The 27,868-nt window shown below is 40.6% G+C and overlaps 1 protein-coding gene across 3 annotated transcripts in view; it reads right to left on the bottom strand.

Annotated features, from left to right (window-relative positions):
• The window catches only part of pard3ab (par-3 family cell polarity regulator alpha, b), a 216,593-nt gene that overhangs the window by 50,867 nt on the left and 137,858 nt on the right, over positions 1–27,868 (bottom strand). For 2 of the 3 annotated variants that reach the window (XM_070844550.1, XM_070844551.1), the window contains exons 17-22: positions 24,761–24,947; positions 23,413–23,564; positions 15,570–15,800; positions 14,596–14,836; positions 6,688–6,816; positions 265–546 (exon numbers count right to left, since the gene is read on the bottom strand). In XM_070844550.1, the coding sequence (XP_070700651.1) occupies positions 265–546; positions 6,688–6,816; positions 14,596–14,836; positions 15,570–15,800; positions 23,413–23,564; positions 24,761–24,947 (1,222 nt within the window). Of the gene's footprint in view, positions 1–264; positions 547–6,687; positions 6,817–14,595; positions 14,837–15,569; positions 15,801–22,313; positions 22,359–23,412; positions 23,565–24,760; positions 24,948–27,868 lie in introns of all 3 variants that reach the window. The other variant, XM_070844549.1, reaches the window with a different exon arrangement.

Here is a 27,868-nt window from a genome sequence, read left to right as displayed (position 1 = left end):
AGGCCTGGGCAGACCTTTTACTGAAATACCATGACTGGGTCGCACTTTTGAATTAGAGGTAAAAAGGTCACTGAACCATGAGTGGCAGCCCATCACCCGGCTTGAGCGGCAATGGCATCTGCGGGGGAATGTTACCAAATAATTACCAAAGAACGGAGGAAATACAGGAAATTAAATAACAGGCATTCTGCCTCCAGTGACTGGCCCCACTCCCAAACACCAAGCTGTAAGAAGTTGTTAAAGCATGCATAAATCCACCCCTACCTGTCTGCAGACGGAGGCCGGTCGTTGCGAGCCTTGCTGACTTGGGTGTAGAGGGAATCTGAGAGCTGATGCTGGTGGTGTGGATGGATGTGTGGGTAATCATCTCGAGGGCTGTGGGGCCGGCTGTGCCCACTGTCCACAGAGCTGTTCAGGGGATTGATGCCTGCATACGGGTGCTCTTCCTCAGAGGCCCTCTCTGGTGTGCGGCTTATGTCCAAGATTTCGGCGTAATCCCGTTCTCTGGCCTGACGCTCCCTCAGCTCCCTGGTCTTGGCCTGGATCCTGATGGTTACGATGCCAAATACATCTATTGGTCATTCTTGCTTTTATTTACCAAGTGCTACAACAGAAATCTGGTTTTTAGTTGTTAAAGAAACTAAGCTAAACTGCCCTGCAGATGACATTTGCTTTAAGCTAACACTTCTATCTATACTGACTGGAAAGACTGGGAAAAGAATAAGCTTGAGCTCCTTCACCGTAAATGTTATAGCCTATATTTCTTTAACAGCAAAAAAGTTTCATTTATTGAATTCAGCCTCAGTTTATTCACAGTTAGAGAACTGAAGACAAATGAAAGGTAGGTTATCTACAGGTAGGTTAGTCAAAGTCTAGTTGGTTTGGGCCACTATGGCCCTATTAATTAACTGGAGAATCACAGACATTCCCATCGGATTGTTTTATCAGTAAAGAGTTAATCAATTTTATTAATTTTATTATCATGCACTAAATCCCAATATTTCTATCACAATATAGTTATTTCAATAGAAATTGCCCATCTCAAAAAGGTAGCTTACTGATACTCCTTGCTATTCAAGTTTACAGGTTTAGTACTGTACAGGAAATGTCTGAATGGCGGTGAAATTCTTCGTGTGTCATGGTTGAAACTGCTCCGTGGGAAACTGTAACTGCCAACTTACCGGTTTCCACTTTGTCAGGTAAAACCTTTATGTTGCTAAAGCCGTGTAGTGTATACACTGCGGAGCTGAGAGACGCTGTAAATCTCTGGTGTCACATTAACAAAACACCAGACGAGCCACTACAACATCTGCAAATGATTGTTTGTTGTGCCTTTGTAGTTCTCCATTACAGAAAGGAGAGAAGACATGGAGTCTGTTATTTATGCTTTTTCTCCCCCTACTGAATAATACCATTAACAATACATAATAGTCTCATGCCCCTGTAACACCTCATACAAGGGAAGTGCTTTGCATTGACAGATTGCTACTAATGTATAGCTACCATGCTTGTCTCTAAAATTCTCTCAAACAAACACAACTCTGAGACCTTTCCGTCTCGCATACAAAACAACTCGAATACACCGAAATCACACAAACACTCTTTCTCTTTAAGCCATTATCTTGTGAATAACTGGCAACACCATTTTCTACAGCGAGGGGACTACCTATCGCACAGCCCCGTAATTACAGCCTTGCCAATTATCAGAGCTTTACAACTACCAATTATCATTCTGCTCTCTTTTCTCCAGGCCCCTTTTTAATGGCAGTGTGAAAGTGAATGGGACAGCCACAGTGGTGACGAGGTAGGGGGGTGCAACTTCACTGAATACTCAGTGGGCTAAAATCTGAAACATGTCCTCAAAAAAATGTGCATGCTGTGCGTAATGAAACAATAAGTCTAATACGGACGGCTCCCTATTGAAGGAAAGGCACAAAATGTGGATTAAAGGAAAAATTAATTTAAAAAAAACAGGAGGAAATGGGTGGAAACACTTTCTACTAAAAATGAAGCTGAACATGAATTTGATGGTTTAAACAGCCCCCTGTTGAATTTGGACAGGAGTAACAATCTTTTTAGCTTTACACGTGTTGCATGAAACCTCATGGACTTGCAAGCTGTCTCTAGACTATTTGTGGACTCAGCAATTATCTAATAGCACAGAAGGAAGCAGGGCCCTTGAGGGATCTATCTTTAAACCCAGAGGAAAAACAGTGTTTTCCATCAGAGAAAGCAGCAGCAGCAGCAGCAGCAGCAGAAGAGGGAGCAGCTACTGATTATATACACAAGCGCAGCGGCTGATAAGATAAGGCCAGACATACCAATCCAGCGCCTGGCCTTCTCCGTGCAGCCCCTTCCCATAATGAGGCTCTGGAGCGGTCAACAGGGCCAGTTTCTGAGTGAGGAAGGATGCAGCTTTGAACCAGTTGTTTTGTGTGACAAAAGACAAAAACTCTATTCATTCTCAATTCGCTTGAGCTGAAGAATTGAACAAAGGCAAAGACGGCAATCTACACTTGTGGAGACAAAACAGGTCTGAAATGTGCACAGATGCAACTAATGTGTAAGATCATTCATCAAAAAAAAACGGGGTGACCACCAGGCCATTGTAATTGGTGTGAATCGTGGGTGACTACAGCCGTCATCTTCCACAGAGGACGCAACATTTTCAAAATGTTTTACTTTTCAGAGCCACCGTTAAAGTTTGCAAAGACAAACGCAAAACTTCCCTCTATGTCATTACACTTTAAGAGCATTGATGCTAAAAATGAACAATAATGCAACTATGTTGATTGAAAGGATACAGGAAGGAAGATCACACTTGGCCTAATCATTACCCTTTCAGTCCAAAAATATTTACATAAGGAAAACATTGTGTTCTTTTTAACGACTAACCCTGATGAGAGATGAAAATACTCTCAGCGTGAAGGGTAAACAACGAAAAAAAGCAATGAGAGAGGTCGAAAAATGAGTCAGAGGTTAAACAAAAACAGTGCACAGCAGTAAGAGAGGGAGAGAGCCGCAGATAAAAGGGTATAGAAATGGCAGGATGGGACATTATGGTAGAAGAAATGTGTTTGACGAGTGACCTTTCTAGCACATCAAGCCAGAACAATGGTCCATTATGTGCTACTGTGCCCATTGTGTAATAAACCTTCCTTTTAGCGGTAATGCTGACACAACTGATAGACCACGGTGAAAGGCAGGAAGAGCATGAAAAGAGAAGGTCCAGCCGGATTAGATGGGTGCTGAAAGTCCTTTTGGATTGATAACATTGGGTATCTGGAAATGCATTATGATTTGGCGACAAATTGATTTCGCCAGATATGAAAGCAGCTGCTATACAAGGGGAACAATACAAGATTTTCAAAATTAATAGTTGGCCAAAGCAGCTATCCTAAGGGCCCAGATGTATTTGTACATCCGGACATATTTAACTCTCATGTATTTGTGCCACTTAAATGGTACAGAAATACAACAGTACATTTTACATACATTACATACAAGACTTGAGCTGTTATTGTTACTCAGTAACAAACAGTGTTGAGACTGCAGCACCACTTGATTCTACATATGGTTCTGGCATAAAATGCAAAAAAATGTATCTTTGCTCAACTTTTACAACCTTCGGTGTTGCAAGACAACAACTGGTGCAATTATGCGTGCCAGATACAACACCTTGTGGTGTCCGCTATGTTGAACTGTACAAAACAAAGGTTAGTTTCAACATCAATTGTCATGGCCTGATGTCTGTAATTGATTGGTCTAAATCTATATAATCTATATCATCAACTTGAAATACATCAGAATTGTCCAACGCCTCAATTTTAGTAAATAATATCTAAAGTTTAGCGCTGGTGCATCCAAAGTTAGTTAAAAAGGACTGCATTTTATTCAAATTGTAGTGAATGTTACTAATCAATGTTTATCGTGTATAAAATGACCAATTATTTCAATATGCGTATACTTGTCCGTTCTTCAAACGGCCATACATTTTCTCCCACACACATCAGTGTACTGTCTGAACTGTCTGTCTAGATTTGTTTGTCTGGCGTGAGGTTGGACTCCACAGGGACCAAAGACTTAAACCTGCAAGGAAATCCATTCATCTAGTCAATCACAGCTGGATTAACCATAGCCCCTGGTCTTGGCCAATCAATGCAGGCAGTCTGCAGAGAGGTGCCGACGCTCAACTTGGGAGAGCAGCTTGGTGAAACAAATCTAACTGGATCATTGTTTAACACTGAAAGGGCCACATTCTTTCACATCCTCAGTGGAATCTCTCGGTCAATATCTAGTAGATAAATACTAATGAGAAGCATGCTTGTGCTTTTCAGGTACTAAGAGAGGAGGTACGCTTGGTTGGAGTGAGTCAAACATCCAACAGTGAACACAATAATTAATGCATTGACTTAAGAACTGCTACCAGACAATCCCAAGACAGTTCCTCCTCTGTGGATACACAGAATTCCTTCCTTACTTTACTTGATTTTGCTTTCTCATATAACATTTTGCCCGATTTCCCATAGCTGCTTCTTGCCCTCTACATAGCAAAACCATTACACAAGAAAACAAACAAAAACTAAATAAATGTAGAAAAACACTTCCCAGCACTTGCAAAGGTATGCAGTGTTTAAAGGCTAAGAGAGCATTAAACCCATTCATTTACATTCTGTGGTGCTGAAGGCTTCAACAAATCTATCAGATTTTTATGCCAATAAATACTTTACATTCCCTTCAACAATATTTCAAAAAAGCTTCACATCTTGTAAAATACACAAAGACAGAATTCAGAATGTAACCACAAAATATATGGCTGGCTGTAAATCCACCAAATCTGCTCAATGAATGACTAAAAAGGATGCATGTTATCGGCTTCACTCATATACTTACAACTTGGAAAAACCACAATGCAGTTCTAAATAGGTTTCAGTGATCCAAAGGGACTGCGGCTCCATCATGGTAATATATGTACCATATCTAGTTTCGACATTTGAGGACAAGAAATAACAGAAGCAGCAGTTTATATTAACATACAAAAGGACCATTCTGAACTTTTCACAATATCCAGTGTAACAACCAAATTATCTGACGTGGCATTTGCGTTAACCTTATGCCAATTAAAAATAAAGACCTGGCTATTACCATATTATTGGACTATCTCCTCTGCAGGCGTAAAGAAAGAATTACGCACCAAATTTTCATAACGAGCAACTGCAGGGAGTAATGACTCCTGCCCCTACACCAAGAGCATGGGAATTAATTAGCTGGCAGGGCTGTAATGGCCTTGGCATTTATAAACTGCCACCCCAAAAAAACTGGCACAGTGCCCGACTGACATTTAGTTTGGTGAAGAGAGGGAAAGTGCGATGCAGTGAAAAAGACTTGCTGTCTTGGGGCTGTTTGGGTTTGGGCACCCACTCAAAAACAGTAAAAAAAAAACAAAAACCTCAGAAATGATGGGTTCTCTAACCATCTACTTATTTTCTGAATACACAGATTATTTCCCCATTAACATAGTACTATTGCACAAAAGAGTTTATTTACAAAGTAAGACACAACCATTTCTTTTACTCTATAACACAAAGTGACTGAATACACTTCCTGAACTGTGGTCACGACTTCAAAGACCACTTGTTTCCATCTGATCTTCTGTAAAATCTACAGTTAGACAGAGCCATAACTCAGGTACAATACAAGTACAACTCTGTCCTCATGGTTTTGTGTACGTTTAGTCAGAGGCTGTTTTCATGGTTCCACCCAGGCCATTTATTCAAACTCTTATACTACAGCACACAATGATATTTCAGACAATACCGCGCATCCAGCATTGTGACAACAGTTTGGGGAGAGCCTATTTTTGTTGAAGCATGACTACACCCCCAGAGCACATAATGAAGTCCTTGAAGAAATGTTGTGCTCGAGTTTGGTGTGGAAGAACTTGACTGGCCTGTACAGAGCCCCTGACCTCAACCCCATCCAGCACCTTTGGGATTAACTGGAATGCAGACTGCAAACCAGGTGTCATCACCCAACGGCACTGCTGGACCTCACTACCGCCCCTGTGGCTGAATGGGAACAAATCACTGCAATCAGGTTCCAAAAATTTTGTGGAAAGCTTTCCCAGAAGAGTGGAGGCCGTTACAGCAGATTAATGGCCATTGTTTTGAAGATAGATGTTGTCGACATGCATTTGGTCATATTATGTATATTAACTGGTATTAGGGTGAAAAAAAACATGAGTATGAGTGAACACAAACTAGATGTGTTTATTAAAGCAAGGAGCAGTCCTAGAGGATTTACAAGCCACAGCCAAAATTAATTTTGTAGTCCACTAACTTCAGCATTTTAACTTCAATGAGCAGACAGGAGGAAAGCTGAAAGGGGCAAACGAGGGGAGACAACCTCGAAACTTTAAATTGGATTTGTACTTTGTAACCATGATCAAGGCTATTCAAAACATGGTGTTTTTTTTTTTTTTTTACTTAAAACATTGTGAGTCATCCCCAAGAGAAAATCTATAATTCTATTCATTTAGTTCACTTTGATTCATATACTGTAGCTTGGTAGTGCTGCAATGTTAGGACACATTTTCTCCTCTTTGATAGTGTTTCCCAAGGCAGTAAAGCACATGTGGGTCCAGAGACAAAAGGACCTTTTACCAGTGCTCTGCGATGAAGAACTTACCTCTCTTGCTCCATCCTCATCTTCATCATCTCCTCGTCTGAAGCCTGCGTTTCCTCTGTCCTCCACTTGCTGGAGCCTTTACGATCTATTTTTTCCCCCAACCTCTCATCTTTACGGTGCTTCCCGAACCTGGAATACAAAAACAGGAACAATGAATGAGTATTATTATATTTTTTATGGTGTGCCGTATGGTTGAACTAAAAATAACAATACTGCGTTTATTTGTTTAAACTGTTCTAATCAAACAACTCTTTGCGAGTCTCTGGTGTAATTACATTACAGAATAAAGAAATAGGCCAGAGAGTAGATGGAAAGCTGGAGGTCACACAACCATTTCAAGAGTATATTTTAAATAATTTAAATCGCAGACACTCATCTATTGAGACAGCAGGTAAGGTTATAAATATGTGATACTTTTCTGTACTACTCCTGCCCTCCAGAGCCTTAACAGCTACTCAAAGTCAATTGATCTGATGAAAAAACCAAAAGCACCCAACAGGTATGACTTAACAGTCAGTCAAGTCCTCAAATTAAGCATTTGAAAAGTACTTCTTACAAGTTCGAACCCAATTCTGTTCATTGGGGAGGGGGGCAAATGAAGACTGTGTAGACACAGCCCATCACAGTAATTATATTCATAGGGAGGGAGTGGCGCTTAACGAAATAGGAACCATTGCAGAGATATTTCAGCTTGATTGACTCAGTATAAAGCTGCAGCCTGTTGAAGAAATGACTTTGGCACCGCACTCACTTCCACAATGAACCTCCGTGATTATTCACAGGGAAATTGGTCTGCAGAGAATATATACGACTTCTAAAGAGACAATGCTGAGAGAAACCAGAGGTGTGTGTGTGTTAATGAAAGAGACAGTAGATGGTGAACAAGGGAAAAAAAAATGAATGCACACAAGAGAAACTCAATGAATGAAACATTAAGACCAAAAACTAAAAAACGCTGAAGAATACAAAGACAACCTCATGAAGTGTAGGTGTGTGTGTGTAAGTGTTTCGAGAAAAGAGAGAGAGTAAAGAAAAATGTGAAAAATAGAGAAAGATGAAAAGAAAGTGAAGGAAAGAGGAAGTCACAGGATCAAACACAAACCAAAGAAGTGAAAATCCCTGAAGTGTTGCATGTGTGGAGTGTGTTTAAGAATTAAAGAGAGAGAGTGAGACAGTGTAAATTACCAGAATTGGAGTAAAAAAGAAAAGATATGAGAAAAAAAAATACAACAAAAAGATACATACTGAGATGTGAAGCATGTGAATGTGTGCATGAAGAGCAACAGAGAAGAAAAACAGGAAGAAGGAACCAAAACAAGCAAATGAATTTGCAGAGAAAAGCCAGTGGTGTGAGTGTGTAGGAGTGTGAGAAATGCTAAAACAAAATAGCGGGAAAAAAAACAACACTGAATGGGAATAAAGGTCAGAGGAAAAAAACAAAAAGAATGGCAGAGTGAGACAAAATATGTAGAAGGCAAAATGAAATCTAAAAGAATTGTGCAATATTGTGTGTGTGAGACAAGAAAATAAGAAATGGGAGGACTGTGGGAAATGAAAGAAAGGGTGAGAACAATGAAGAAAAAGTTAATAAAAAAAAGATGTGTGTGCGAATCAACAGAATGAACAAAGAATGAGACAAAAATCACACTTAAGTTCTAAAGAATAAGAGTAATGAGAACAGACTCAACACAGTTACCTAGCTGGCTCTGATGTCTCCACTATGCCCTGAGTGAGTTCAGATAAACCCTTTAAAGGGATAAAATACTCCCGATTTACAAGAGAATGGAACCTAATTCTCTGACTTGCAGCCTCCTGGTGGCCTAATGGACTAAAGCCCAAAAAACAACGGAAATGGAGCACTAGCAGCGCACATCCTGTATCGCTTTGGCATCAGTGTGAACCACGAAGAGTGAACACGCATTCAGTGCACACAGCACACAGATGCTACCCAGGGGTTCAGCATCTGGTCCTTTTTGTTGCCTGCCATGTGCAGATCTCACACAAATACACAGATGAGGCAGACATTAGATGGCTACTGCTGAATCTGGTTTTCCATTATTGACCCAGTGTCTACCAAAACTAATTACATATATAGACCTTTTCATTTTTAAAATCACATTTAAAGAGGAGTCAAGACAATCCAACAAGTGGTGTTCTGGTAACCAAGTAAGACGCTGGCCATGTAACACCCCCCCCATTCAAGTTTGGCTGGGAACCTTAGTTGCATCTTGTCCCCCGTCTCTCCCCCTTAACAACAACACAACAACAACAAATAATGATGCTGTGGAGTGTAAAAGACAAACAGGGAAGCCAAGGGATGGGAATCGGGAGGAGAAACCGCAGTAAGGATGGTGGGGGGGCTTGAAGACTAAGGTCCATTACCTGATTAATTTAACTGCGGCTGCCTGAAAAGCTCAGAGTGACGGCTCGCCGTTAATGCTAAGAGCGGGAGTGATCTATCACAGCGAAAGACGGTTGACACTTTCTCTCTCCACACCACTACACTTCATTAACAGTCCTTTAAAAGACAGCCCAACTCTCTTTGTCACACACACACACACACACAAAGATTTATGACTGAATGGGAAAAACTTTGAAGAGGAGACAGGAGTATTAACCATGACACCGGGGCATTTAATAATCTTATATTCCAGGCACAGTTAGGCCCGCCTCGTTTTGTGAGCCCGACGCCATCGATAAAGAGGCTTTGACAGGTTTCTGTGGTTTGAAAAGACAACTTCAAAATGTCAAGGCTTCAGCTAATTCAATTCAGGAGACCACCCATGTGTCACTGCTAATCCTTTTAACAGCACAAAAAGTGAAAACAAGTCTGATGGGGTTGTGGAGGGTTTTGGGTGGCATATTGGATATGCAGTACCACTGGAGGGCCAATAAAGCAGGGCAGTCGGTTCATCAGAAAGTGGTGAACTTGGGATTTAGTCAGGAATTATTGTCACTAAAATATGATCAAAGCATGATAGTGTCAAAGAAAAAAAAAGTCCAAAATGCCAGTGATAATGCAGAAATGTTTGTCTGGCCTCCATTCACCTTTTGATAAATGCAACAGCTAGTCATCTCGGATCAGAGTAAAATACTGACTTTACTCCCAGATTAACGTGAGGTCTCACTTTTATTTAAGCATGACGGCAGCCGTCTATGGTACAATTAGAAATACAACACAAGCAAAGCAGAGTGGATGTTCTATCTTTTAATAGCTGCACTGGGGGAGCAACACACCTACGGATGATAAAGTATGGTAACAGAGATCGTTTTGTGACTCATGGCTCATTTGCAGCTTGGCTTTGGGGATGGCAAACGTCTGGTGTGCCAACACTTTGGTCATGAGCAAAATACTGGATAGATTTTGGTGAAATTCATTCAAAGAGGACGTATCCTAACAAAGAATAAAATCTAGTGCCACCCACAAGTCACAATTACTTCTGTACTGACAGGATGCCACTAACATGAATGTCCATCAGCCCCAGCTGTACTTTGTGATTAATTCAAACACTTAATGCGAACATTCATTCTATTATGCTCTTATTTGTGTAATAGCATGCTAAGAAAATATGCTAAATTTTACACTCTGTACTAAATGCACTTAGCATGTTGACATGCTGTTATTAGCATACTAATATGCTGACATTATGCTAATACTGCCATTCAGCTAAAGGTAGAGCTAAGACAAATAAACCTGGGGAAGTCCAGATTAGACTCATGAAAGCTGACCCTGACAATGTTCTAAAAAGGCCACCATATGACCAAACTTGAGATTTTTGCTGTTAATAGTATGGTCTATGAATAGCAAAGCCATGACTTAATTTCTCACTTTTCTGACAATGTTTTCCTTTTTCTGGTATGTAATGAGTATTGCAGCCTCATAGGGCTGCCAGCCAGGTCTTAATTTGTAGGCACAGCTGGGACTACAGGCAATAAATTACAATGAACACACAACATTATCAGCAGTTCATAAACCATCAGTATTAGCATCTTATCTCTCATGTTCTGTTCTGTTCCTTTGAACAGAGCATGACGCAAGAATGTCCCACCATCCATGACAAAAAACGCAAGTGTGAGTTCCTAAGAAAACCCATGGGCAGACGGTGGAAATGTTAAAAAAAAACAGGCATCACAGTGCTTCTTCTGCAACACATCATGAAGCTTGTCACTGCGTGAGCCTTTTCTAAGTTCAGACTTGTTCACTTGTTCATGACAAGAACACACACATGCACACATACAACACACACACACACACACACACACACACACACTAAAACCACTGCAAAATTAGTGCAGCCCTTGAATTTCTGGGCAAAGACCGTCTTCACTGGTGCCAAGCTAACAGACTGGGTGTTGCTTCAGAGTCCAAGTGATGATCAGTGTGTGTGAGAGAGAGAGTGTGTGTGTGTGTGAGAGAGAGAGAGAGACAGACAGAGAGAGAGACGGAGACAGGGAGAGAGAAAGAGAGAGAGAGAGAGAGAGACGGAGACAGGGAGAGAGATAAAGCTGGCAGGTTGTGCTGTTGGCAGGGGTTGATGGTAATGAGGCTTTGATTGGGACTGAGTGTGAGGCCTTCGAGACATGAGAGGGTCAGGCGGTGACAGCTCTGTTGATCTCACTCTCTCACTCACACACACACACACACACACACACACACACACACTTCTGACTTCTACAGGTCCACTCCTGATCCACCTCTCCTACATGCAAACTCACATCAAAGTGTAAGCTCCTGACACTCCTGCACCAAAAGCCTTCACTCAGTCATTCTCTATCACTCACACACACACACTCACACTCGAGCTCAATCACATGGCACTCATTGGGAGCTTTTGACGTTCAGTGGAGGCCACTCAGGGGAACCAGCTTGCTCACATAACATTTGATGGTGTGACAGGGCTGCACTTTCATACGCCTTTAAAAAAAAAAGGCGTTGTTCTCAACACATTCACCCTCTGCGGTTTGCGCCAGCACACACATCTGTATTCTGTTTCATCGTGACATGTTGACAGTAACGAAACATGCAAATTTGGATAACTTTATTTTCCCCTTTAAGTAACATTTGTTGCTATTGTGCTCACTGCTACAGTAAACTGGAGCTCCCACATATCCACCTGTCAGTCAAACAATGCAGGTGTTCTTTTCTTTGGATTTTCTCATAATTCTGCTGTGAGCCTCTGAATGCGGTGGTTTTTATTAATGCAATGTTACATAACACAAAAACTCTAAATCTTAAGAAATCTAACTTTATTCTGTTCTTGGTCTTTTCAGATTTGGACAATATTCCAACAAGCCAATCTACTTTGCTCCTTTTTGTTCTAACTGAACAGCAACAGTAATGTAAATAATTTTATGATGTAAACATGGCTGGGTTAACCTCCTAGGGGGTCCTTAGGCTAATATTATTGTCTGGGGTCCTCCTATTAAACCCCATGATGTAAACTCTATGCAGAATGCAGAGTTTTATGATACTAGAATTTCTTAGGTTTGCTGTGTGGAAACTTTATTAGATACAAAGAAATGCAGGAAGATGTAATGAAAGGAAAACTTAAATTATAAACGGTTTCAAACTTACAACACAATATCATATTTACATAAAGACAGAGCAGGGTTAACATCCAGAAAATAATCATGATTATGTTTCTATTTTTGGTGAATCGTGGAATGTATTTGAAATGTGTGTCAATAATACATCAATGCAGTTTTGAGGAATTTTTGCTCATGAAAACAAAGTTTTGTAAGTAATTGGTAAAACAGCATTACCTGACATGATGTGTTCAGAGGAGAAAATGCCAAAGGTTTTATGAGCTACCATGAATCATGAGTGTGCTGAGTCAATACTGCAATAAAATGTTTGTGAATGATTCTTTGAAGTTGAGGATGTGACTCAGACTAGATGTACAGATGGGTTGAATATATCTCACATCATTACTCTGAAGAGCACAGCTGTCTCTGCCAGTAAACGCTGGGCGTCGATCAAACAGGCCGTCAGACAGTTTTAATGAAGCAGATCTGATGTGGCCAATATCGAACCAATCAGAGCACCATAATGCTGATGCTCACTTAAACAAAACACCAATTGTTATCATCTGGAGGGACGAGAGGAAAACTGGAATTCAGCGTGTGCGAATGTGTAGACATGAGACGACGAAGACTACCGCAGTGCGCGTTTGTGATTTCAGTGCAGTTCTTCATGTGTGGGCAGTTTATGCGCTTTGTAGAATCCTCCCATGTCTGTGTGACTACAACAAATATATTTATGTATGTGTGTTCTCTACTAATCATTTCTGCATGTGTATGAGTGTAAACTATGCCTGCATGCACGAGTTTGCAGTATTTGTCCATGTGCATCCCGCTGATTACTCCTTTGTGTGTGTGTGTGTGTGTGTGTGTGGTCCCGACTGCCGTCCATGAGTCTCTCTGTTCTTCTAGAAGTAAGCTGGTGTCATTTGAAGCGATCCCACCTGTTTGAGACAGAGCTCTGCTGGCTGCAACCCCACGGCACCCCTGAGGGCCAGATAGCTCCATTTTGGCTGGTGACAGCCCAACAATGTCTCTTTTACGGTCCTCCGTCCTCCCTGATTCTTTTATGTAAACTCTCCCTCATTCACTGCTCTCCTTTTGTCCTTCTTTGCATTGCATTCCTCTATCTTGAAAGACATATTCAATATCTTACGGTATATGTATTTAAAGGCTCAAGTATGCCATAGAAAACCCCCCAAAAAGAGGAATTTTAGAGGCTGTGTATTTTTCTGTATTAGACCTAGTGAATGCTTATTTTTTTAATTCTGTTCAGATATGTTGATGCACACAAGGGTTGAATTTGGTGTAGTGGTGAGTCTATATATGAACCTTCATGTCTTCATATTACGTATATATATAATCTCACTTAAAGCTCCACTTACTAACTTTTTATGGAGCTGTCAGTTGTCGTGTGGTTAGCTCAGCTGTCATCAGATGACCGTTAAAATAAATGACTTAATTACAAGAGGCCTCCCAATGACAAGTGGGGTACTTCCATCTGCTGATGAAGACTAATAAGTGGACCTTGAGTTGAGATCATTTTGCCAACTACTGCTTTCGAGGTCAAGAATAAAGTTTTACGCTCTAACATGGAGTTAGTTTAAAATAAGTTTCATCCATGTGCATTTTATTAGACCTTTTTATCAGTCACTAAAATTCAGTTTCTGTCTTCAACAATATTTTTGTTTTTCTTTCACTACCCACTGCACCAAACTGCATCTTCCTTTCCCATCTTTTGTTTCTCCCACACTCCATCTCTGTGGACCTCATTAGCTTCTTCTCTCAGACAAGAGTCACTGTTTTCCCTTCCCTGTCACTGCCACTTTGGCTGATATGATATACAGATATATTTTATTACTGGCCGGGCCCAGAGGCTTCCCCGCTGATCAGATGGAGGGAGGGCAGACCAAATGATCTGGACACCAACGGTAACAGGAATGGAGGAAAAATGGGAGGGAAAGTATGGACTAATGGGATGTGTATATGCGAGTGAGAGAGAGAATTTCTGTCAATTTACCCATAAAGGATTAATTGACAGGTAAAATGAGCCCTCGTAAAGTGTGGTATAATGTCACATCAAACTCGACATTTAAGGGGCTCTTTGCTCAAACATGAAGACGGCACACAAAACTCACTAAATAAGGGTGTATCAGCTGTTTGCGGTAGATATTGGTCAGTGTGGTCAGATATTGGTCAGGTTTCGTGCTAACATTGTGCAATGGCCAGACAATACAGTAAAAGTGTTAAATGAAAATCTGTCTGGTACACAATGTACTTGCAAGACAAGATAAGGTCTGAACACACTGTGTACTTACTTCTTACACTATGTTCTTAGACAGTTGCAAGGTGATTCAAGTGTCTTAACTATCAGGAGAAAAGTCTTACCTGAACATGTCCCCGAGTCCTTTCAGCATGCCCTTCTTGGGTTTTCCCTTGTCTTTCTCTTTCCCACCATCCTGCTTCTTCTTCTCCTTCCCTCCCTTGTCTTTGTCTTTCTTCTTCTCCTCTTTGGTGCGATTAGTGCCATTGACCAGGGGTTTTTCGGAGCCGGACAGTGGCGTATGGTCGGCCACCGTGGACACGGAGTCTCTCCCTGATCGCGAACTCTCCTCTGTGTCCTCCTCCACTGCAGATTGGGAAAGACATGAGGAGAGGGACAGAGAACGAAACAAGGAAAAGAAAGGATATGTTCTGTTTAACCAATGAACAGGTAATTCATGTAGAACTGTAACACTCATGAAACTCAATAAGCCTAATAACTGCAAATCACATGTCTTATGAATGTGAAATTAAGTCTTCTAAGCACCTAATACAAGTGATTGAAAAGCTCTGTTCTACAATGAAAATAGAAATCATTGGAGACCATTAGACACTTATAAAATGATGAAAAGTAATACATTAATTACATTCATCCTTTTTATAATCCTTCTTAAGATCCCTCATATTAACAGTGTGATGACATATAAGACAGTGATATGCCATTGCCACAAGCAGTGATAGAATCAGCTGCCATACATTGAGAGCATTAGTCAGAATGCTTTCACTCCCATGCATGAGTATAGAGGCCACACATCCAGGTGACACAGTTTCAATATCAGTCCATGTTATTGATTACCATTGTTATGTTAGTGCAGTTTAGTTACATCTCAGTAACCCATAATGCAATTTCATTCAAGTCATCATTGTGCAATTTCACATTTCGGAAATGTTCCAGATGTTCCTTGCTGAGGGACACGGGCAGGACTCCCAACTGCTGATAGATATGATACTTCAGCCATTGTGGGATCGAACCTGTGATTTCTCAGAAACAGGACAGACTTGTTACCCGTTGGCTGATATGCAAACTGAGGATTTCTTACATGTCTCCATGCCTTCATCCTCTTCTTCTGTTGCAGCCGGGCGGTCGTAGGATTTGTCGATGGCTGCTCTGAAGCTCTCGTTGCAGCCCCGCCCCCTGATGATACGGGGGCGTGGCCTGTGGAAGGGGAGGTCCCCATTGAGGGTTACCTCGGCAACAGCTGTCTGCAGGCTCTCGAGAGAGCTGGACTTCTTTAAGCCGAGTGATGGTCCCACATCCTTTGTGGAAGAACCTGATGGGAGGATACAGAGGCATGTGCTGTAGGAAAATGGACCAACTTTTATCACCAAACCTACAAAGTCCCTATTAACAACCCATCTTAGAAATGTATACCGTAGTATTTAATGACCAAATTCAGTCCATTTTCATTCTTACCAATCAGCTAAACACCTACCAGGTCATTGTTTTTAACTTTAAAATAGATGAGGAAGGATGGTAAATCATTTTTTTTTTCAGAAAATTTGGATCAAAAATATGTTCAGCAGTAGAGGCCTACAGTGGCTCCAGCTGTACTTTGAACTAAACTCAAGTCAGCATCTCATTGCTTGGGTGATGCGGATGAAAGACAATAGGCAGTATCATTTTGGCCAAAAGTTCAGTGAAAAGTTGTCTCAACCTGTGGCCTCATTTATCATTTCCTAATCTATTCTAATATTTATTTTAAGAAAGCCGACTAAAAACACACTTAAAGACTAAAAACGTAGAATCTAGATTCACGTCTGTTCCATTCCATCCTGATTTCAATCTGTGTTTACATAACCTTAAACACTTTGTTAGTTTTCCCATGACTATGGTCATGATTAAAGCCATGTTAAAGCATTTTCAAGGATTAAGGATGACCTAATGCAAGAGAAGCAACCTTATCATGAGAGTTATGTTACAATATGACCTAAGAGGATGATTTAAGAGGATGGATTGAGAGGATGAGAGAGAATTTTTTTCTGACTAAGCAACGTGACATATTTTACAACAAGCCACTACTTGCCAATTCCACACGACCATCAACAAAGGCTGTCCAAGTATGACCTCAGAGTCTCCACAGCTCATTCTTGGATATGCTCAAACAAACCTCACCACGACCCTCAACGTCAACTGAAGATGTCATTAGCACATGCGGTAAGTGTGATGGCAACAAAACAGAACCTGCAAATAAACCATTTTATTCTCAGACTGTATGCTCTAGCTTTTTTCTTCACCATTTTTCCTTAATTGTACCTACACATTTCCAGCTATAGTAACATTAACAAAGCCCTGCTCTGTTCTGCAGGAATGTTACTTAAATGCAACAAAACCATTTGAGAGGCACTGAACCAAAATATCACTCACTGTACATGGATCTACCAAAAAATAGACTAGAGGCATGAAAATAGTGATACAGTAAAAGTATGTCAGTCTTGCGTATGAATTTGGTGGCCGGTGAATGGGAAAACAATTACATAAACCAGATTATGCATAAACGAATAAAGGAATTGTCTGCCTCATCAAACAAGTGCTCTCTCTACTGCTGGTGGACCATCTCTGTTTAGTGAGTTAAGAAAAAACACCTGGTGTACCGTAACATGCCACGCCTCAGAGGACCAATAAGCAGCTCTGACAAAAACACACCATATTTAAACCTGGATACTGTTTGTTTCACCAAGAAAGGAAGCTCATTGATTGTGTGTACTGTGTGTGTGTGTGTGTGTGTTTGTGAGCGTCTAACACTCCTCCTGACTGACTACAAATTTCATTACAAGATGTGGCTCAGAATGAAAATAACCATCAGCAAAATAGGAGAAACATGACAGTTTAATTAAACTAAGACTATTTGTACGGTGGTGCGGGCATAATTTTTGTTCCCATATGGCACCTTTCACAGGCTGAGAACATGTACGGGTGGAAAATAAATGTAAGAAGATAAGGTGAGGAAGTATGGAGGTAAATGGACGAGTCCTAATCCCCTGGGTGGTGTCACTTAAGAACCGCTGAAGCAGAAGGCTGCAAAATACACAAGGCCTGACAGATTAACATGTGGTGCCATGAGGGAAGAGAGAGTGAATAAAAGAGAGAGAGATAGGGAAAGAAGGAGTGAGGAAGAAAAAGAACAGCAGCATAAAGTTTGTAGTGAAAGGAGGAGTAAGAAAGGAGCAAAGAGAAAAACAAATGTCAAAGGCAGAAAGGAAGGAACTTCACCTTTCTTTTATTTTTTTAAAAGAAACGATATCTTTTTGACCCGCTTTTATAGATCTGCGTCTTCAGCAGGGCCAAAAGGACTTTGATGTCACATTATGTTTACAGTATTGGCTGGGTTTTGTGATTTAAATTATTATTCTAAGCATAATGGACTTGCCTTTCTAGAAACAAAGTAAAATGTTAATACAGTCAATTAGAGTAAAGTATATTGAAATTTATTCAAATGACCTGCCAGGGCTGTAGAATTATTTCAAATAGCAAGTCTGAAACAAGATAAAAAAAAAAATGTGCCAAGCTTCTTGTTTACAGTGAAACCAGAAAAAGAATAAAAATACTCAGGAAAAAAAACAGAAATGGAAAATTGAATACATGCAGAGTGAACAAGCTAGTGGGTTGGCGGCCTCCCATTCATTCTCATCAGCCTGTCCTGTTCCCTTAACGTCTCACTGAGAGCCGGGCTGATAGGCTTTTCACGCTGCACACCCACTTTACTTAAAGGCTTTGCCCAGCGCCATTCACTACAGTCACACTTCAGTGGCAGTCTAAAAAAAGATAATTTACACTGTGTTGGAGATCTGACAAATGGCATTTAGTCACAAACACGAAAAAAACTTCCTTTTCTTTGTAAAAGAAAAAAACTGGTGATGAGGGTTTTATCAAACACTGTCCCGTTCAGTCAGGCCTACCTGGCCACAGAGAGTGTACTCAAGAAATGTGGGAGAAAAAAGGGGAACCACGTGCTCATCTCTTTTGCATTTCTTTCTTGAGGTAAAACAAGCAAAATTGCAAATAATCAGGTCTGGCGAAACAGCTCACACACAGGGTCTGACAGAAATGTGAAAAGACAACTAAATGGATTATTTCAAATCTGGCAACCAGTCAGTCCGTTCTGAATAATCTGTGTCAGTGTGTTTGGACAGAGAACACTCCTACTCATCTGCAGATAAACATTATCCCACCAAGTTAAGTAGTGACAGGCTTACAATAACAAATACAGAGCTATCATATAGCAGCTGGAACGAGGAGGGGTCAGATTGGTGCTGACACCAAACTCACTTGGAACTGGCAACAGCAGGGTTATTGATCCACTCTGCAAAAAGGAAATCATCAATACTTGGATTTCACTGCCTCTGTAATCTCTGCAGAGAGTTCAATATGTAATGACAAAGGATGCTAACTGCAGCTGAATGTCAAAAATGAGTATTTTGTGGTCTGTGACACAAATTCACAAACTGAAACAGTAATATAGCATCTTCCCAGTCTGACATTTCAAAGTTATCTGGCTTTTATCCAAATTACCACATTGGCCCAGGCTGTGTCAATTCTTGTTAAATGAGGAGCCTAAATGGTCATCACAGAATCCACTTTACCAAACTCTGTATTTTGGTCCAAACTGTTTTTGTTTTTCTATAAATGCCCATTGGTCAGTGTTGCTCTCTGACAGATGTCAGGTCATGTGTCACTACATTGCTGCTTGACAGTTTAAAGAGCGACTTCCTGCCTACTGAGCAACATTAATCTACAACATGAAAACGCTGAAAGATGTCTCAGTAATAGCAAATAATTACATCTGGCAAATATTTTTTTAAACTTCCCAAAATGAATATCGATGTACTTGAATTCTAAAGGGATCACTCGTGGGACACTTTGTCATGTGAAAGTTTGACAAAGTCTACATGAAGTTGTGGACCCTGCCAACAGTCCTGCATTGTCCTCCATCACTGAAGTGTCCATGTCTAACATGTGGCAGCGGCCTGTGTCAATAAACCTCTCAGCCAATCGCAGCTCTGGAGACGGGGGCTACTATATCTCATCTCTCAGAACTGTCACAGTCTTTGGTTTCAGCAGGATGGTTGTGTTTTGGCTTTGGTAAATGGACCATGGATCATTTATGCTTAGTGGAGAGTTTAAGTTTTTAAAAAAGTAGGTAAAGTGACACCAGGGACCCACAAAGTAAAAATAAACCGTGGGCACTTAAAAACACAGGGTAAAATCTATTAGCCCACAACATGAGGGAAAATGAATGAATTGGTATTGGATTCCATCGTGTTTATACTAAATATCCACCTTAAAAGCAACTTCAAACTAAGAATCTGCCAGTACAATGACATAATGTCAGAATTTCATTGTTAAGGCAGATCACTCTGATTCAGATGAAACAATGGTGCATAATTAAAGAACACTCTTTGCTTTGCAGTGAAGGCAACTTGATTAACACCACAAACAAGTGCTCTCATATCACTTGCACATTTTTTCAGGAGTTTGACTGGAGACCAGTAGAAAATGCAGCAATGATGATAACACTAGCTTCCTTTAAAGTCAATATTTCTTTGAAGCATGACAAACAATCTTTCAATCTAAATCAAGCTGTTTTAGTTGCCTAAAGCTAATCAGACTGTAAACATAGAGGTGGAACATTTGAACAAGCACATAAGAATAATTTTTTTTTTTAGTTTTGTTTTCCTAATGCAGCTGACTCATCTGTTGCCGCCATTTGGCAGATACAGCGCATTAAATATGGAGCACACGATGTCATCCTTATCAACTCATGATATCACAACATGACAGAATGTTGGAAACTATTTGCTCTCCATCTCACGGTTGCTGACACTCTGTTAAACGGTTCCGACAAAAGTATTAAAATGCAGATCAAAGTATCCACACTTTTCTACACAACCTCTTTTGATCCTCCTTTCACACTTTTTTGTGTTTCTATCTTCACACTTTATTATTGAGTGAGAGTTCACAGTTGTACCTACAAGTTACTGTTAACTGCACCAAGACAGCTTCCTTCGTACACCCTAAATCTCCCCTCTCTCTCTTTCTCCTTCTCTGCATGTCTTCCTTCAGTGGGATCCATCTTTTTGTCCAAGTCGCTGATATCTGAGGCAGGCCTTCTATTCAGTCAAGGCGACAGTGAAAATACACAAGACATGACAATGACGGATGACTCGCTGTCAGCTCGCTGCCTTAACCAAGGACAGAGTGCTTCTTTTGCTCTCCCTCGCCTGGCACACACACACACACACGTGCAATTCCTGACACACACACAAAACAATTAGTGCTACAGCTGCATTGAAGGCAAAAGGGAGAAAATCAAATCTGTAGTCACCCGACTGCTTTCACAGCCATGTTCAGCAGCGACCTCAAACTGTGGCCAGGATTGCAAGACTTCACTCTGCGCACTGATATATTTGTCTTGTCAAGAATGAGCAAAACACCGAACACAGGAAACTACTACACAAATACATATAGAGTAGAACGGTGGATAAACCCTCCGAAAGCACAATCTGAAAGTTTGCCACTGAATTCATATTTGTAGATCAATATGAGCAATTTAATGTCCGTCATTGTTGTTATGAATCGATCTGTTCTGCAAAGCACTAGAGACAAGTTGCAGTTCATTTCTAAGTCTAGCGTGAAAACTCCTCTAACTTGGTCTCATCCGTGCAGCTACAAGTGTTCTCCAGCTTAAGTGTCGTCAAATAACTAAACATCAATCCCATTTACGTCTTATCATACAAAGAGTAAATGTCGAAAACATGGGCTGTGAAGGTAAATCTGAGGTGAAATGAAGGACCTGTGAGAGAGAGGTATAAATTGGTTTTGACCAAGTGAACATAAATACTGGCTGCCAACATTGATGTGCAAATATTTTCATCAAACTATGTGCACTTTTGATTAGTTAATGGAAATTTCAACGGAAAATTTGACATTTATTGACAAGTATCGGCACATACTGTACATTATGAAATAGTCTGCAAATGGTACCTTTTTTTCAGATTTAGTACATTTCTTATTTGCTGATGTTCAGCATGATGTTTATTTCAACATCTGTAATTCCATCAGTACAACAGCATATTCCTGTCATATTAACTACTCCGCTACACAGAGTTTCTCTTTTTACTGACTACTGTTCTCACGCACCATTTAATTCCAACTGGTGCTACTTTGCCGTTCTTTTGATCACCATTAAGTAACTGTCAAAAACTAATCAAAATAACAAATCCTTTGAGCAACTCAACGGCCTTTGCCTTTTTCTTAGAGCATTTTTAATCTGAAATATCTACAGGAGTTGCTGCAATTTATTGACAGCTGCACAAAAGAAAAGAAAAGAAGAACTGATCAGAAAAAAACGAGTTAATGAAATACAGTATTTCTCAGAACAGAGAGGTGAGTTTCACCTTGACTCCCTTCCAATGATTGAATCAATGCAATTAACCTACACATTATACAGAAGTTGCCATGACAGCCATTGTAGTACTCACATCCTTTACTTACTCGGGAAACAGACGGCATTACATCCAATAGCGGCTGTTATTTGAGGGTTTGCAGTGTATGTTGGCAAAGAATGTGCTAAATCTGATTGGACAGTATTGTGTGATATATCATCATAAAACAGCAACACTGTAATTAATCAGATCTCCCAGGGGCTTTTAATTTCACATAAAAGTCAAACACCAATTATACCCCTCAGTCTCACAAGACAGATGTGAACCATGAGAAGAAAAGGTGATGTGACGGTGGCGAAGGTAAGTTTTCCGTTCTACCTTTTCAGTGCACCAGTCCTTACCTGTGTGGGTCTCGGGACGAGGAGTGAGGTTAATCTCGTCGGCTACTGTTAAAGGAAGGGGAAGGAAAGAGGGGATGGATACAAACATTTGGGGTTCAGTTAGTGCCCATTACATTCCACATGCAACATCCAGGTAGCGCTGCAAACATCACAAACTGCTTCATCTCAATTAGGATCTGACGCCATGCGAGACAAGGAGGTGGAGGAGGGGGGGGTGGGTGAAATGAAAAGAGGGTTTGAGGATAGCAATCAGACTTGTTGTGATATCAACACGGCACAGAGCAGCAATCTGGTCGGGAAGATTAGATATGATTATAGAGAGTGCGAGCAGAGAGACTGTTGCAGCCAAAGCAATCAGCGACTGTTCGGAGCCATTTCAAGGTGAATCAACACAGTGAAGTTCTTGACTTTGGCGACAGATGCAGAGTCTGTTTCCATACAAAAGGCAAGGGGGTGGAATGCATTTAAATATAAGAAATATGTGTGAAACACTGGGGGCGTGCAGGGATATGTACTCAAGGTTACATGAAATCAAAGTTTTACAGAGTTTGAAGTAGCTGAAGGGCACTGACTTCATCAAATGACTATAGAAATATGCACACAAGCCTTAAATGCTTGACTTTTTAAAATCCAGTTAACCCAACACATCTCATATTATTTGGGGGGAGAAAAGGGAATTTTACCTCTCCGTTTGGAAGTTTTGAGATCTTGAGTTTACTATGTGTAAATTACCCGGAAATACTGTACGATTTGTAGTGAGCAGTTATGATTGATATCACATTCCACCAATGCCACACCAATGTGGCTGAGGAGAAGAACTGTACAAAATGCTTAATATTAAACGGTATATCTTGAGGAAAATGGGCCACAAATGTGACCAAAGGGCTAAGAAGCGACTGAATTATATATATTATATATATATATTTGCACTAAATAAATCAACACTTGGGTTCCCAGGAAGACTTGGGTAATCCTAGTGACTGAAAGCAGGTACGTGTTTTCACATTAGTCCCTGCTCTTGGACAACATGTCTTATCTCCATGACATCAAATGAAAAACCCAAATTATGGAAGGAATATGGAGGTTTTGAAAGTTGTACCTAAATCCATGCTCTTGGACTTGCGTGTCTTGATGATCTCAAGCTGACCAGCATCTCCAAACTGCTTGGTGCGTTTTTCGGACATGCTCTGGCGCCCGAAGCCTTCTCTTTGGAAAGAGGCGTCTGGGTGATTTTCATCGTGACTCAGGGAGCTGTATGTAGGGTTGAAGGGTGTGATAAGGAGATTAGATAAGATTGACTTTATTGATCCCACACAGGGTAATTTGTGAGAAAGCGCTAAAAGGAAAGATAAGAACAGATGAACAGTCTAGATAACTACAATTTCTAGTGTGCTGTATAAAATATGAAAACAGAAAAAAACTAACAAAAACAACAATTAAGTTAAACCAACATAATGAAATACATAAAAAGCAAAAAAAAAACATACATATAAGAGAAAAAGACAGAAGCACAGAAGAGATAGGGAGTTGACAGGGGAATAGAGTTTAATAAAATAAGAACAAAAACAGATAAAAGAGAAATCAGGGGAAGAAAAGAATAAAGAAAGGGGAAATAAATGAAGAAATTAAAAAGAGATTGTGGAAAGAGAAAGAGACATTAAGGGAGAAGGAGAAAATGACCCAGACATAAATAGAAAGACACAAAGAGAAATAAAAGAGTTACTCAGAAAGACTTTACATGGAACAATTCGTCTTTCTCATCACTGACAAAAACACACATAAATATACACATTCAACACTGTGGCTCTGATTGTAATTTCATGCCTTTCACTTAAGTTTCAGAGCAGCGAAAATGAACAATGGTGAACAGTTCGGCCATTACTGCAGCTGGCCTCACTGTGAAGATAAACAGAGGAAAAGCTGAAGTTGTGGTACATGGAAGAGGCTGGAAAGTACTATACCAGTGCTGAAACGAATCCCGAATTTAGTGATTAGTCAGCAACAAGATAGTTGTCAACTACTCTGACAAATGATTCATTGTGTGGATCACTTCTGCCAATGCCAAACAATCTCTGAATGATCAGAACACGGGTCCTTCACATCAGGCTAAGAGGCCAGTATGGAGGAGGGCTGCCCCTACAAGCGCTGCTTACAATCAGAGGGCAATCAAGGAAAACACACACACACCAACAGATATCATAGCAGACACACTGTTCAAATGACAAGGTTTTACAAGGTGAGGTGTTTTTTTAAAAAAAAAATAATGTATTTGCTGTGCAGGGAATTTTAGGCTTGTCAACAGTTTAAGACCTAATTTGTAGCAAAAGCAAAGTGAGTGCTGAGCTGAAGGAACGACTCAGCGTAAGTGTTGACATGATGTGGGACAAGCTTAAGATAAAGGTGCTACATAAGACTCTGACATAGGAAAAAAATTAAGTTTTGCTCACCTGTCATTCTGACAAGGAGGCTCTTTGGCCCAAGGCGGCGTCATGTCAGCGGTGAAGCCGACATCGTCGTGGGAGCTGGACGAGGACTGGTCAGATAGGTGAGGTGGGAGGAGGGGCGGCCGGTCATCCTCGATTATCACAGTGTCATCCTGCGGCATGTTGACGGTCGGTGAGAGCTGATAGTTTCCTGGAGGAGACAAGATCTTATTTACTGAGCGGAGTGGAGCAAAATGAGCTGCATCATACGTTTGCCTGATGATGATCACCTCTCCTGTAAAGCTGATACTTAAAGGAATAGTTTGACATTTTGGAAAATATACTTAAATCCTACAAAAGTTAGATGAGAACATAGATACCAGTCATACCTGTATGTTAAACACAGAGCTGGACTTGGGCGCAGTTATGTTAGCCTGGTTCTCTTGTATCTCTTGATGAAAAACTACACCCTTCATGGTGACACCAAGACTCCAAGAGGTCACTGTTTCTGGCTGCTGTTTTGCTGAGAAATAGCTCTGAACTCCCTATAAATCCACAAATTGCTGTTTTTATTTTTTTGTGTACTGATTGAACAAACTAAATAACGCAAGTTAGTCAGTACGCTGTATCGGCGTCAGTAGGTATGTTCTTTTTTACTTTTAACAAGAGGCTAGCTGTTTCTGCTTCCAGTATTAATGCTAAGCTAAGCTAATCACCTCCCAGCCCCGGCTCTAGTCTTCCTGCACAGGCACAAGAGAGGTAACAAACTATTCATCTCACTCCTGACAAGAAGGTGATTAGAATATTTCCCAAAATGTTGAACTAATCCTTTAACATGTTGTTAAACTGAGTTACAAGCTGTTCAACACGTTCCTAATTTAATGTTCCTACATGAATCAGATTTGTTCAACCTTTTTTCTGCTCAAGGTTTTCCCCTTTAGACGTGTGCATATCAAAACCACTGAGCAATTATATCAAACATTTCAGCAGTATCTACAAGGTACATTTTCAATTAATGTCTTGCTCCTTAACACTGCTCAGTATTATGTGTACAAAAATATGAGTATCAATAATGAATCCCTCCGCAGCTGCTGATTATTCGGCACAACGACCACAATCGCTGTCAAATGACGTGCCATCTACACATGCATAAAATGAGTCATTTTCAGATTGAAATGTTTTGTCAGCACAAGTGACGCTGACACACCAGTCTGCCTGTGCTGCTCGAAAACGACGTAAATGGGATAACATTTCATTCCATTTGGTGAACATGTGACCACCTTAAAGTGCCATGGTGTCTAAACAGTGAATGGCTAGCATTCCTTCAGGGTTTGACTCTAGTTATTAAGTTCTTGGAAAATAAGACTAAACGCTTACAAAACAGCCCTCATTTCAACTCCATGGAAAACAAAAAGAAAACAAATAATAAATAGAATAAAAACACTTGTCAAACATTAGAAAAAGCTGGTCAGTTGCCCAGCTCTCTGCACAACACCCTCAGGAATGAATATATTTTTGCAAACAGGCAACTGCTGTGTCAAGCGTGAGACTGCAGTAACGGTTTACTGGCCCAACTAAAGGAAAACAAGTTTACAAAATTAAAAAGAAATAATTAAGAAAAAAAAAATATTGGGTAACTTTTTAAACCATGAAACATATTTTGAAGTTTTAAAGCAGAGTGAAACTGCTCCTGGCTAATCAGCTTATACCAAGTGGAGTTTGGCAGCAGGCACAATGGTGTTCCTATGTCAAAACACTATGATTAATTCAAGCTGTGCCCTCACCAGTAAAGATAAAAACTTCCCTGTGCTGAGGCGAAAAAATAAAATAGTCCCCTTTCTCTGCCTCTGAAAAGCAAGGCTTAAAAATTCCCATTGATATGCAGCACATGACTTTGTCTTTAATCTGTATTTTGAAATTGGGAGTGGGAGGGATCCTCGGCATCAAAAGAAGGGCAGCTTCAATGCTTCATAAAAAGCCTTGTGTACTGAGCTCAGGGAGGAGTTTGTTTGTCTTTAGAAAGCGTTTGGGCTTTAAAGACGGAGACCTGGAGGTCTGAGCCAGGCCTGCTGTTTGTTTCTCATAACCAAGCACCAAGGGGATCAATGTGCTACTGGGTGCTGCTGCTTCCAGCCAGCGTGGGTGAATGACCTGATGTAAAAGGAGCTGAATGCAGGAAGAAAGGGGGGACTGGCTGACGTGACGAAGTGAGTGTGTGTGTGTGTAAAGACATTTTAAAAAGTCATTGGTCACTGTTCTTTGTACCTTTCCTTAAATAATAAGACTCTACAAAGTGACCTTATTAGTCAAATTAACTCATTGATGCTCTTTGTACTCTCTTAACCCTGCTTTGGGAAAAAGACTGTAGAAATCTGCTGTGTGCTGCCAAGTGTTTAAACTAATAGTTTTTTTGTTTGCACCAGAGGGCACATTTCGTTTCACATTTCTGTTAAACCATGCTACAGCTTAAGAAAACTGAAATTGAAATTTTGAAATTTGAAATAATGATGTTTTTGTTGGCTTCTTGTATTGGTTTGCTGCTGTGAATCTTCCATTTGCATCCTCGCATCATTCACGTTTGCACAGGTAGCGTAGAACACATTAGAGGTCTGTCTCTGATAGGACGCTTTACAAGCTATCCTTATTCAGGGAACTTGGCACCGATAGTGTCCAGTGGACGTACGGCCTCCACTGCTCACACGGGGACATACATCATCGTTTTACATGGGGAGACAAAGAGGCTCAGTCCGTGATAATGTAGCTTGCTAACCCCTGGCCCCAGCAACAATGTCCATCATTTGCAGTTTTACCCTTCAACATCTTCATCCAGCAAAGTGCCCGGCTCCCAGGCCATCCATTCACAGCCGCCAACTGCAGCACGCCGGCCAAATTATGTATGTAACTCCAGTGTTCACGGAGCTTTGCACAATTAATTGACTATCAGCTTTTTCTTGCTCACAACGATCGCTTTAAAAATCCACTGTCCATCAACCTCTTAATATGCTTAACGCAGTCTGTGTAATATAGCGTGCTAAGATTAACTCAACAGTTTAATAACCACCCCTTTTTGGGTGGGCTCTGCCTAAATCAAAACAAACTGACTACTTCTGATCATTAGATCCTTGTGTCTCA

The sequence above is a fragment of the Pempheris klunzingeri genome, chromosome 15 (assembly GCF_042242105.1).
Source record: "Pempheris klunzingeri isolate RE-2024b chromosome 15, fPemKlu1.hap1, whole genome shotgun sequence".
NCBI classification, from domain to species: Eukaryota; Metazoa; Chordata; class Actinopteri; order Acropomatiformes; family Pempheridae; genus Pempheris; species Pempheris klunzingeri.
This window is presented reverse-complemented; position numbering and strand designations above follow the sequence as displayed.